At 35.7% G+C, this 12307-nt stretch overlaps 1 protein-coding gene across 5 annotated transcripts; it reads right to left on the reverse strand.

The window, feature by feature from the left end:
- Positions 1–1557: 1557 nt before the first annotated feature.
- LOC147390928 (RING/U-box protein) lies at positions 1558–12030 on the reverse strand. 5 transcript variants are annotated; one of them, XM_086417297.1, is made up of 15 exons: positions 11878–12030; positions 11045–11153; positions 10461–10546; positions 10206–10296; positions 9873–9922; positions 9461–9530; positions 9210–9319; positions 8550–8615; positions 7323–7912; positions 7124–7210; positions 6678–6753; positions 4472–5747; positions 4298–4372; positions 2475–3578; positions 1558–2344 (listed from the first exon to the last, which is right to left on the reverse strand). In XM_086417297.1, exons 2-15 carry the CDS (start codon positions 11108–11110, stop codon positions 2126–2128), a joined length of 3966 nt encoding a protein of 1321 aa, XP_086273423.1. In that variant the 5' UTR covers positions 11111–11153; positions 11878–12030; the 3' UTR covers positions 1558–2125. The 5 variants fall into 5 exon arrangements, with proteins under 5 accessions (XP_086273423.1, XP_086273424.1, XP_086273426.1 ...); XM_086417298.1 differs by having other exon boundaries at positions 11045–11156; positions 11878–12025; XM_086417300.1 differs by having other exon boundaries at positions 11045–11110; positions 11878–12007.
- Positions 12031–12307: the final 277 nt, after the last annotated feature.

Below are 12307 nucleotides of genomic sequence, written 5' to 3' on the forward strand. Positions count from 1 at the left end.
CAATGGACGAAAATGATTGTTAATGGAACATGTGAAGGTAACCCAAAATATGGTAGGGGAGGAGACTAATTTAGAGACAAACAAAATTATGATTATCGCCAAAACTATGATTATGTCCTTTTACTCATCCATTGATGATTCAACAAATACTAGTAGAATTCAGAGCACTCTATGTAGTAATTAATCTTATTCGAAGAAATTGTTCTTCGATTGTTATTAAAAGGGATTCATTGGTTCTCCATAGAAATTGAAAGGTGCCCCCATGTCTTTACAGAATGTTTCAGGATATTAATTGGGTGCTTACTCTTCAAAAATAATTTTTGTGATAATCAGATACATTTATTCATTGTAATCGAAATGGCGAGGCACCCATTTTATTAACCACGTTGATGAAACGCTCCACCAAATGTTCTGACCTTGAAGATACATGCAAACTCCAAGAAAATAAAAATCCTCTTGTGTCTGCATGGTTCAGTAGAACATATAGGTAATAGATTTGAGTTCAGAGTAGAAAAATTACAACTTCTCATGTTATATTTTCGAAATTAGGTGTGTGGAATGAGAAATATGAATTTTTTTAGGTGAATATAATGAGTAAGTGGGTACAATGAGCCATTTAGGTGAGTGTAAATAACACGACCCTTGTTTTATTTTTTATTCTTTATCATGTATTGTAGAAAATACTAATGTTTATGGGGGTAAGGGTCCTTTAAAAGATTGGCCAATTTATCATATTATTCATGAACTCAAGGCAATGAAATTTGGGCTTACGTTCGCTATAAGATTTGATTTAACTGTTAGGACATCGTAGTGGCCTCTGACTCTAAGATTGCAATCCATGTTCTTAGGAATGATGTGCCTCTTCCCTAGTTCGCAAAGTGGTTGATTAGAGATATTTGTCATCGTCAACTTGGTCTTGCCCATATTGTCACCGAGGAAGCAAGCAAATGTACCTACGTTAGGATGTAATACGTTTCTTATTATATCAGCTTTCATTAATATATGTATTGTACATACCTATTTGTTAGAAAATAAGATGCATCATATTATGATTCACGAGACAATTGTAGGATGTGATGGATAAAGATATATTTGATGTATCAATTAAGATTCTCCACATTAAAATGTATTGATAATTAATATCTAAATATTAGGAGTGATTTAGATTAATTTGGATTTTCTTGTTAGACCTACATTTTTAAAAAAAAAAATCTTTGTTGATGTAATCTATAAATACCCTACTGAGTTGATTTAATAACATCCAAAAATTATCAATCAAGTTTATTCCTTCTTCAATTACTTCTTTCTATTTTTATTTTTCTAGTAGAGCTCTATAATCAAGCATGCCACTTAATCTTACCACTAATGTATTTTTGCTTATCTATTCTGTTTTTTAAACATCCTCATTTATGATACTCTCTCAAATTAAGTACATTTATTTTGATCTTATATTAAAAATTAAAATTTTAGTTTCTACAATATTCCTTCATACTTATTTTTAAATTACACAATAATTTCATGGACGAACAAAAGATTATATGCAAATAACAGACATCATAGAGAGAACCTCAAAGATGATATTCTCCATTAGCATTTTAGATGACATTCATGGAATTAAATATAAAATTTCTGTTTACTCAGGCTGCCAAAATGTCACACAGGCAGCCATATGGAAGATCAAATCAAATCATTGTCGCTTACCTCAAGTCATTTGTCTGATGAAGAGCATATTTATCGATCTATTTTTCATTTTATATGACCTTTACCACAACATATAAAATTGAAAACATTAATTTCTTTCGGCCATTAAGCCCCACTAAGCCCTAAGGGGGTACACCGCAAGGCCCCAGATAACGCTTTTAACAACATTGCCTCTATCACCATCTGCTGACTGAAAATAAACATCTTAATGCATGTTATGATGCGGTGGTCCTATACAGTAATATACACTTGAGCGGGATCCATCCTACTCAATTTTCTGCCCCATGTTCCAAGCCAAACAGTTGTATGGGTACCGAACATTTTAATTGACCAAAAAACAAATGTCTGGTAGGATCCAATTCTGGTAGAAAACGAGAGAAAAATTTACCAGGAATTGGAAATGTGTCTGCGTTGGAATCAGAAGCTATGGTCTTTCCTTCTTCTGTTGGGCAGCTTCGACGTAATCCTCTGCAAGTTTCTTCACCTTTTCACCTTCCTTTATGAGGAAATTTGCATTCTTGTCTTTAGAGTGGTATCTCATAACTTTCTCAGTTGTTCTGCTCACGGCCCATCGGTACTGCTCCACCGTGATTACACCACTCTTGCACAGTGGCCTGATGTGCTCTTTAATGTAGACTTCAACCTGCACCACATGAAGCAATAAATCCAAAGAAGAGCAAGTGAAAAAACATGGGTCAAACGGTTTGAGCATGAAGTGAGTTATATTTCACCACCGATTCTTATACAAGAAAAAGTGGATCATCTCTATATACCTTTTTTGATATAGAACGGGTGATGTCAGATTGCTTCCTATTGCTGGTTCTCTTTTCCTTCCTTGGGACATTTTCACTCATTAAAGAGTTCTTAGGTGAGTTTTCCCCACCAGACGAGTCCTGGTCAGTTTGCAATTTCTTGCCAACGAATATATTCTCCGCGCAGCTCTCACTCTCAAATTCGAATGCCTTAGCAGATACATTGGGTCTACAATCACCATTGTCCCTGGGTGCTGTGCTTTCCACTAGAGCTTCCTTTTCAATAGGTATATCTGGCTCTATTGAGGCTTTGTCTGGAAACCTTTCTACGAGCGGTTCTTTGTCGGGGCCATATAATTCTTCACACTCAGCCAAAAATGGTTCCTTACCTATTTCACCTTGCAATGGCTCTGGTTGGGGGGATGAATTATCTGTTCTAACCTCTAAAGTCAAGCCTTCCACGTCTCGAGAATCCATTGGTGCCTTGACAAACCCCACCATCTCATGTTCTTTTGAGTCCATATCATTATTTTTGGTTTTCAAGTTGAGGGTGGAGAATACCACCTTCATTTTCGAGTCACTTTCTTCAAGTAGTGAATTGGATACCTTAAAAATATCACCACCAATATAGTCATCATCATCCAAATCATATTCGAAATCTCCATATATATCCATCTCTGGTTGAGTATCCATATCAAACACATTCTCAGGTCCTTCATCCCTAGTCCTCAATGATAGGTCATCTTCATCATTAAGATCTTTTGTTGGGTGATGTGGACTGTTTGGAGGAGAATCGGACACAAGTCCTGCCATTCTTAGTGCTTCTTCCGCTGAGAGATCAGAAAAGGGTTCTCCTTTGGATGCCAGCTCTGTACTTTCGGTATTATCTGATGATTGATATGAAGGATTTGATTCCATGTTTTTACTGGATCTGCTGCTACTTGTACTTTGAGATAGCACCTGAGAGCAGAGATTTACATAAACTAACTTGCTGTTTGACTTATCAGCAACCTCCTTTTCAATGTTAACAGCATCGACAACAGCCAACTCTGTATCAGCAGTTCTCCGGATAACGGGCAGATTTGCTTTCCTCAAAAAGTGCTCAGTCAAGCGGTACAGTTGTGCCTGTATGAAGGATGTTGGGTAAAATAATGCACCATGTCACAACAATGGAACCTTCCATGTAAACAGAAACCACTGAATGAGCCTCATATGGGGCTGTTAGTAACTTCTATAAGAAATACAGGGCCAAAAGATCCGACAATATTTAGAGTAAAAAAAGGTAACCCATGAGAAAAATTACGTGCAAGCTTATAGTAGTTAATAACAGTTAATTTGCTTTGTCTATAGCACTTGGCGTTAGGGGTGCAACTTGGTCCGGTTCAAACGAGAACCGAACAAAACTGATAGCTTTGGGCTGGTTTGGTTTGGTTTGGAACAAGTTGTGGTTTGGCTCTGGAGTTGAGAAAATGGAGAACCAATAAATTTGGTTCGGTTCTCAGTACAAGGCTCATATAGATCTGAACCGAACCCTTAATGACCTACTATTTTTAGGAGTTAAGACATAGATTAATGACTGTTTTTTTGTTGATAGATTAATGAATTTTTTATATGAATAGATTAATGACTTGTATATGAAATTTCATGTTCATTTACCTTTTTCATTCAAATATGAAATTTCATATAACCAAACCCAACTGACCTAAGTTTGGCTTGGTTCGGTTCTATGGGAAATCCGGTTCGGTTCAGTTCTGGTTCTTATTTAGTAGAACCAACCTATGTCAGTCTGGTTCTGATTTGACCCTAAACCGAACCAAGTTGCACCCTTACTTGGAATTACATACCTGCCGAACAGACATAGGGACTTTATTATGGCAACTGGCTGCTAGTACCGGTCTCATATCTGTGGGTAGTTGTGCCTGTTTAAATCAACAAGAAGACTTTAGATCAGTTCAATAATATTAAGATTCCCTGGCACACATAAATCACAATTTCGGCAAAGAAAATTATTTACATACTAATAGAGGAAATTTTCCTTTGAGCAAGGCCTTCTCTTCCAGTCTCCCTTGAGTTGCATCCCTTTCTACCATAGCAGTCTTTCTTGCAAGAACCTCCAGGGCCCATTTCCTTTTATCACTCTTCACATCAGATTTACCAGGCAAAGGTATAGATTTTTGCTTAGTTGTGGGCTCATTCGAATGTACTTTCTTGCAAGCAGCTTCACCCTTTAAGCTCGGAAGATCACCCTTCTTCCCTTTATTATCACATGAAGGAACACTTATCTGCAACGAATTCTTAGAGATTTGAGTGGAGGGTTGGACAGCACGATTATCCTTAAGTGGTTTAGAAATTTTTTCCTTCAAATTATGGTCTTTATTCGGTTCATTGTTACCAATGCTTGCAAGAGCTGATAGAGGCTTGATATCATCTTTCCTTGGGAAAACCGATGTATCCGCTAAATACAACCTAGAAAGAATTGGATTTGTAGCCTCCCCGTCGGGCTCATGTTCCGTTTCCGAGCTCTCTGAGTTCTTTCTTAGGAGGCCAAGAACTGACTTCAGAGTCTCAACTTTTTCCTGCTTACTAGTTCTCGTGCACCGATACTTCCAGAACTCAACCTCCCAATCCCTATCCCACGCACGTCTTCGTCTTCCATTGCTTGTTCCATAAATTTTCTTGGTCAGATTCTCACGAATCTTCCCTTTCTGCAAAATTGATTTCTTTCCCTTAATAATTGAAGGATCTAATCTTCTAATCGGTTCTTGTTCTGTTCTAGGAGCTACCATTGCAACCCTGAATGCAGTGAGAAGCTTTGGGTCAAACAAGTTACTTTGGCTGAAATCTTTTGTGGCTTTGTTACGAACAGATTCCCTTATCTCTTTTCTAAGATTCTCAACTAGTTTGGATGACTCGTCTTCTGCAGCTCTCCGCATGATCTTTTTCACTCTTAATCCAACTCCATCTTTTTCCTTTGAGGATTTGTCTCCAATGTTTGAACATGGTGCCCCATAGGAAGGTTTACGATCAGTCCCTCGAACTATACTCATAATATCTGAAGTGACAGGTTCCTTTTCTAAGGCATCGTTCAACTTATCATCATTAGAATCTGCTGGGAGAGCAGAACACTTTTGAGTGTCTCCTGACAAGGAATTTATAACTTCAGATTTCAAAAGAGTTTGCTGAGAGTTTTCATTCAACTTCACTTTCTTTTCAGGCACCTCAGTCTCTATTTTGGCTTTGGCTTCAGCTTCGTTGTTGTCAAGTTCAGTATATTCAGTCACCAGAATGTCATCACTAATAAAGACCAAGAACAGAGAAACGAAATAAAATTAGCGACAGACTTGTGTTTTAACATGCAGAAAGAACCTTAAATGAACAAATAAAAAGAACTTGGACATAATTAAAAGGAAACCAATGGAAATCTATAGGTATTTAAATTATGTAAGAAGGAAGTTCAACTAACGAATTAAACACTCAATCAATAAAGGCTAATAAGACAAATAGTAACTTGTTATCCCTTTAGTTTGTAGATGAATTATATCCTAATTACATAGTTTTACATCAGTCGATCTTTGTCTTCAAAAGGAAGACCAAATTTACCACAAAAAAAAGGATGTAAAGCACAACAAAAAGTGCTCTGCAAGAAAATTTTGAATAAGGCATAAAACCCCAAACTATTTAAGGCACACTCAGCCCCATAAAGCGAGATAACTCGCCAGCTTGACATCAGCAGCAATGTTAGAAGAAACTCAAGTCATGGAAAAAGGGAAGCAAGTGGCAAGGAATGCCATGCTCCATCACACTATTAATAGTCCACTGGGAATGTTCCTCTATTAAACTGAGGAAGGAAATATATTTCTATCTATTTAGAATGTTTGCAAATCCATTAAATGATATTTATCTGATAATAATATAATATAACTATTAGGGCATGGCATGTTGCGCTTTCTGGGCTCATCATGTTGGAACACTTGTTTAACTATGTCAATATTTTTAAACAGATGAACAAAGCACAAGATAAAGCACTGGGTTAACTAGTTTCAGTAGGAGCACCTCTCCCAACTGTCAAGGCTATTTATTTAAATATGAAATCCTGCTTAAATTAGTGATTGCATATGTGGGGCACCACACAATAGTGGAACCTAAATGCAAGCAATGACTAATAATTGAGTATTATAACTGATAAAAGAAGGAAAAGAAAGAGGTTTGTGAGTGACTGATGACCTGGAACTCATAGACTTTCTCTTCACACCACAAAATACAACAGCATCCTCATTGGCATCGGGGGCCATCTTATCAACTGAAAAACAATGAAACAAAGACACCAATGAGACAATGTAGACCAACACGTTGAACTTGTATATTACTGAAACCTTCATGCAACTATCTGAATAAAAGAAAGAATTCTTCTCAAATCACCTCTCCTTGGAAGCTTAAAATTTCCAACGATAGTAACATCCAGAAAGAAAGTGACAGGTCACCTAGGTAATCAGTTTCCTTTCTTTGGAAGAACAAGTAGGAGAAAAAGGAAGAGAAACTCCAGGTTTCTCAAATACATGTGGCACAATCTTATTGACGTTGGATGCTTTTTGTGTCCAACATGGTCGAACACTATAATTACCCTAAAAGAAATGAATATGCATTTATAATACACATGCTCACTTCTATACCTGTTAACTTAGATTCTTCGGAAGGGTCGTATGGCCACGAATCACCAGCTATGTGATTTTCAGTCCCGTCACCGTTCATCTTATCTACTGGAAGAAAATCAAGAAAGGTACCAATGAGATGAGGCAGAACGTTTCATGTACAGAAAGCGTCACCTGTCTATATAAATACTGGATTTTTTAACTAAGGATATGTAACTACCTGACAAAGAAGACCCCACCGATAAGCCAAGGTGGAGATTGATATTGGAGTCCCTTTCAGAAGGTTCACTCTCAATGTTGGGTCTATCAAACAACAGCTCAGAAGAAATTTTACAGCTATCAGAATCATTTGACTGAGATATTGGTTTTTCAACAAAGGTTTTCTTCAACTTGCCAAGTGGCAAAGAATCACAAGGTGATATAATTTGTGTATCACATGATAAGGACAATGCCAATGATGTTTCTTGTGCATCAACATTTGGTTGGGTGCTAGCCTTCTTCTTGCTTAATTGCATTTCCAGCTTAGGATTATCGGCACTAGAGTAACATACAAATGTTTCATCTTGTTCGTCCTTGTTGGTTTCTAGGACAGACCAAAAATTTTCATCGGGTTCTTCAATCAACTGATTTCCTTCAATCATTGAGACAACAACTGCCGTTTCTCCAGCATCGGCAACAGATACTGATAATTTTCCCGATAGAGTGGCCTCAACCGAACATTCACGAATAGCCGTTTCTGTTCCACACTGGTTGCTACGCATTTGTGTTAATACTCCAGCTGATTTTTGTGGTACTTCATCAATTATACACCTATAACAAAACCAAAAAAAAAGAAAGTAAAAGATAAGACAATTACAAAAGGAAACTATGGTATCGTTTTCTTTACAAGAATGAGAGAGAGGGAGGGAGGGAGGGATTCAATTGGCACCCCAACTTTACTTATTCTCAACCATTCAATTATTTTCTTTATTTTTAATTGGGGTGTAATGAGTAAAAGTTGGGGTGCCAATAGCAGCTCTGATATAACGAAGATAGGAATTTTTGTCTACCGTATACTTGCACATACAGTTGGGGCACATAAGGGGGGCTGAGACACAGCACATGATTGCTCTCACTTAGGAGATCTCCCTTGTCTATAATCAGCCTGATCAAACGATTGTAACCAGGTACAGATATTGACAGTGGAAAACAAATGTACTAGACCAGATGCTCAGCAATCACCTCATCAGGTTGATATTAAACTAGAAATCTACAAGGAAGGAGTGTCCTGAACCTCTTGCATATATACAGGGAAGACATGAAATCTAATTTTCTCAGCGAAGCACTAGGTTTACTCAGTCAACTATTACTTATAACTCAATTACATATTGATTGACTATTGAAAACAATAGTTGATAAGCAAAGGGGACAAGCTACCGACAAATTATCTTATGTTCTTCGGAATTACCTTGGACATAACCATGAATTCTCAGATGTGCTTTCTGTATCAAATCCCACACAAAAAGCATGATACCTGTCTCCATAAAAGTCAAGAAACCAGTCAGTCGAAAGCTAAATTTGATACCTTGAGGGGCACCTCTTTTTTTTTTCCTTAAAAAATTCATTTTTTCTTCGGTTCAAATGCTTGAATATCCATTTATTATAGATATTGCTATAAAGAAATATTTTCCAATAATTCCTTTGATTGGATCATTGGCAAAAGCAAATTTTGAAATTTCCAACTTTGGGATGGTAAGAAATGGATTGGCACTCAATATATGTGGGATCATGCACCAAATAATTTATGGTAGCCAAACAGGGCCTAGCACAAGACTCACAGGAGTTTGGAAGTAATCCAAAAATTAGTTCATATTTTTTTTTACTTCTGTCCATTTTTCCTATTATCAATGATTCCTGCAAGGAATTATGTAAATTACAAAGATGTTATTGTTTCCAGAAAATAAAACTGAAGATCAGCACAATAAGCCAATGCTTCTATCTCTCTCTCTCACTTAACCTAACATTTATAATTCCCCTGATTTCAATGAATTTATTATGCACTTTTTCAATGTGTAAATTGATTAAATTGGGGGTGTGCTATTCAAGAGATCCAAAGAAGTGTATTTACCATATATCACAAGAATCACAAGCAATTGACGTATCAAGAGTTGAACCTTCCTCGGTTGTTGCAACTCCATTTCGTATCTTGCAGGCATTCCCATCCAAACAGATAACTGACTACAAATTGATATTTATATCAGAAAGATTGTACTAAAACCTTCAAAAATATTCATAAAAAACCCATCAAAATAAGAAAATTGTGAAAAAATGGGAACAGGTGATAAAATCTTTAAAAGATTATGCATATCCGATGATTACGTTTTCATCAATGTAGTATGATGGAAAAGAAAGTGTGTTATTCTTCCCTTGAATGCACCAATCATCATCTCTGCATGGGTAAACAATGCCATTGAACATTAGCAGTGAAATCCTCAACCACACAAGTTTATTGAACTAAAAAAATATGTATGTGAATTTATTTATATCATTTAATACTGTACCAGGAATGCAAAATAGAATAAAAATGGCTTCCTGGACCATAATAAAGTTCAGAAATGATTGGGGATTACTTATCAAAAAGAAAAAAAATAAAATAATGATTGGGGATTAATGTTTTTTTTCTAAAATAAATGTGACGCAATGGATGCCAGGATATATCAATGTAACATTATTACTTTATTACAAATCACAAGCACAATACGATGCAAGGCATTTCTAAAATGAGAAATACCTGAAAAGTGAATCATCCTCAAACTTGTTGCTTCCAATTGTATCATACACCTTCAATTGTCATACAAGATTCATAAATACGCTCTAGCTATGAACTTGCAAAAATAAAAAATTAATTATTGTTTCAAGGAACTACAAGAATGAAGTGCATATACAATTCTATATCAAGGATAATAGAACAAAGACATCAATAACAGATAAAGTTGTATATATTATGATAACAATTTTTTTTAAATAAATGTAAACTTTATTGATAAGAGGACAAGGATAACAAATCAAAAACAATGTTCTAGTTTTACAAGGCTAAAGAGTGTAAGGACAATAGATCACTTACCGGAACACATGTGATTGATTGAAATTCATTCTGGCAAAGTGGGCAGAGATTTGTGATGGTAGCCCAATTGTCAACGCATGCAAAGCAAAACCTGAGATTCACACAAAGAACTTATGAGATCAAAATCTATTTTGCAATCTTTCGCATCAGAACTAATTCAGTAGAAACTTTACAAAGTTCTGGTTATCTAAATCAATTCTTTTGTACTAAAAATAAGAACAAAGAATTAACAATAGAATATTTCCAGAAACTTACCAATGCTGGCAGCAGTCTAGAACTCCCCTGTCAATTACAAAATCCATACATATTCCACATCTTTCATTCTCAAAAGCGGAGGACTCCTGCAAAACACAATAAGAACTCCGAATAGACATTATGAAAAATTAAAAAAGAAATAATTGTCAAGACTTGAGCAAGGCTGCAAAACAATCACATTATGGAAAATTAAAAAGAAGTAATTTTGAAGACTTGAGCAATGCTACAAAAAATCAGTGATCAAGCCGCCCTTCTAATTGTTCCATTAACCACTTTAGGCTCAATTAAATTAAGCTTCTATTGCTACAACAACTTTTACTAATAGCACCCCAAGATGTGTGCTAATTCTTTGGTGATTTCATATGAATTGGGGTACTCTTAGGAAAAGTTGGTGTGGCAATAGAATCACTCTAAATTAAGCATGCTATAAAGTATTCAGAACTCAGAAAAGGGCAATCAAACTATTTCTGCCTATTTACTCAGAAATAAACAAAAAGTCGAGTTAGAACTTGCAGAATGCACCAACAAACTAAAACTAAGAAATTTTCTGAACTATCTCGGAACAATTGATGGTTAGAACTTACAATGTCACCCATAATTTCAAAAATAGATTCTTCAGAGATGCCATTGGTGTCTACTTCAAGCTCCATCTTATCACACAAAGAAGAATATGCATTCAACTTTAGTCTTCAGCTGCTAAAAACAGATGATTCAGTGCATCATGTTATGAACCCAATTTCGTAGTTAGGGTTTAAATTAAAATTTCAAATGTTACCAATAAGATGTGTTTGATTAAAGAAGGATTTTAGTGATTTAAATTAACTAGATAGATTGGCTTTCCTAAATTATCTTTGGGAAGCTCATTATAAATAAGGGTTCAGAGGTTTATGTTGAGAGGGGAAATATTTGGGGTAAGTCCATTAAGAGGTTTTGCTCATTAACGCATAAAGACTAATAAAATCAACAGACGCTCCAACATCAATCAACCAAGAAAAGTTAAAATTCAATAAATTTTGGGGAAAAAAAAAAAAACCTTCAATTTTTTGTGAAATTGACCAATATAAACATGAAGATTTCATCCAAAAAAATCAATTTCCCTTGAATATCAAGGTTATTGATCTAAGATTTAAATAAATAAAAAAATCGACAAAAAAGATAACTTACGGGAAATTAACCGATCGAAAAGAGAATTTCACAGAAATAATTTTAACTTTTAAATCAATTAATTCTTCCAAAAAAATGCTCCTGGACATCTAGATTTCATTCTAACAGATGTTTTGATTCCATTATCGAACCCTAACCAGATCAGACTCTTGAGCATGCAAACGAACTTGTCCAATAATTGAAAATAAAAATATATTAAATTAAATTAAATAAATTACGTAGAAATCTAAGAAAAATTTGGTCAAAAAAGTACTGAAACAGGTAGACATGGTCGATTTCTTCTCTGTGCGAGCTAAAGGGGCAGAGTTCTCACGTTCGCTGATTTTCTGCAACAATAGCACTCGTTGGCACCCACGGTGCAAGTTAGCAAATGGTTCTTGGTATATCTTACTGTGGGAGGGAGATGATCAAGTGGAACGCCAACACGTACAGTATGATGTGGTGTCAAGGTGGTTCGATTCATGGGTCAGTGATGATCAGAGGGTCCACAAGATTCCCAATCATGTTTTGTCCTGCTTATAAACATAATCCATGGTGTGAATTGTGCCAGAAAGATCCAAGGGTTGCAAATATTTTCTACAAACACCGAAGAAAGAAAAAACTAGTTGAAACCACCCCAACTTCCTAAAATCACCACTTTTGTCTTTTAAAACTTAAATACCAATTTCTCCATTCAATTTGTA

The sequence above is a fragment of the Akebia trifoliata genome, chromosome 11 (genome assembly GCF_017979445.1).
Source record: "Akebia trifoliata isolate Shusen 1 chromosome 11, ASM1797944v1, whole genome shotgun sequence".
NCBI classification, from domain to species: Eukaryota; Viridiplantae; Streptophyta; class Magnoliopsida; order Ranunculales; family Lardizabalaceae; genus Akebia; species Akebia trifoliata.

Excerpts from the sequence above, each read along its gene's own strand:
- LOC147390928 (XM_086417297.1), bottom strand. The coding sequence starts at position 11,110 with ATGGAGCTTGAAGTAGACACCAATGGCATCTCTGAAGAATCTATTTTT. Across the intron at positions 8,616-9,209 it reads TGTGATTCTTGTGATATATG|GTATCATGCTTTTTGTGTGG; the intron begins GTAAATACACTT and ends TTATGGAGACAG. Across the intron at positions 5,748-6,677 it reads AGAAAGTCTATGAGTTCCAG|TGATGACATTCTGGTGACTG; the intron begins GTCATCAGTCAC and ends GGTCTTTATTAG.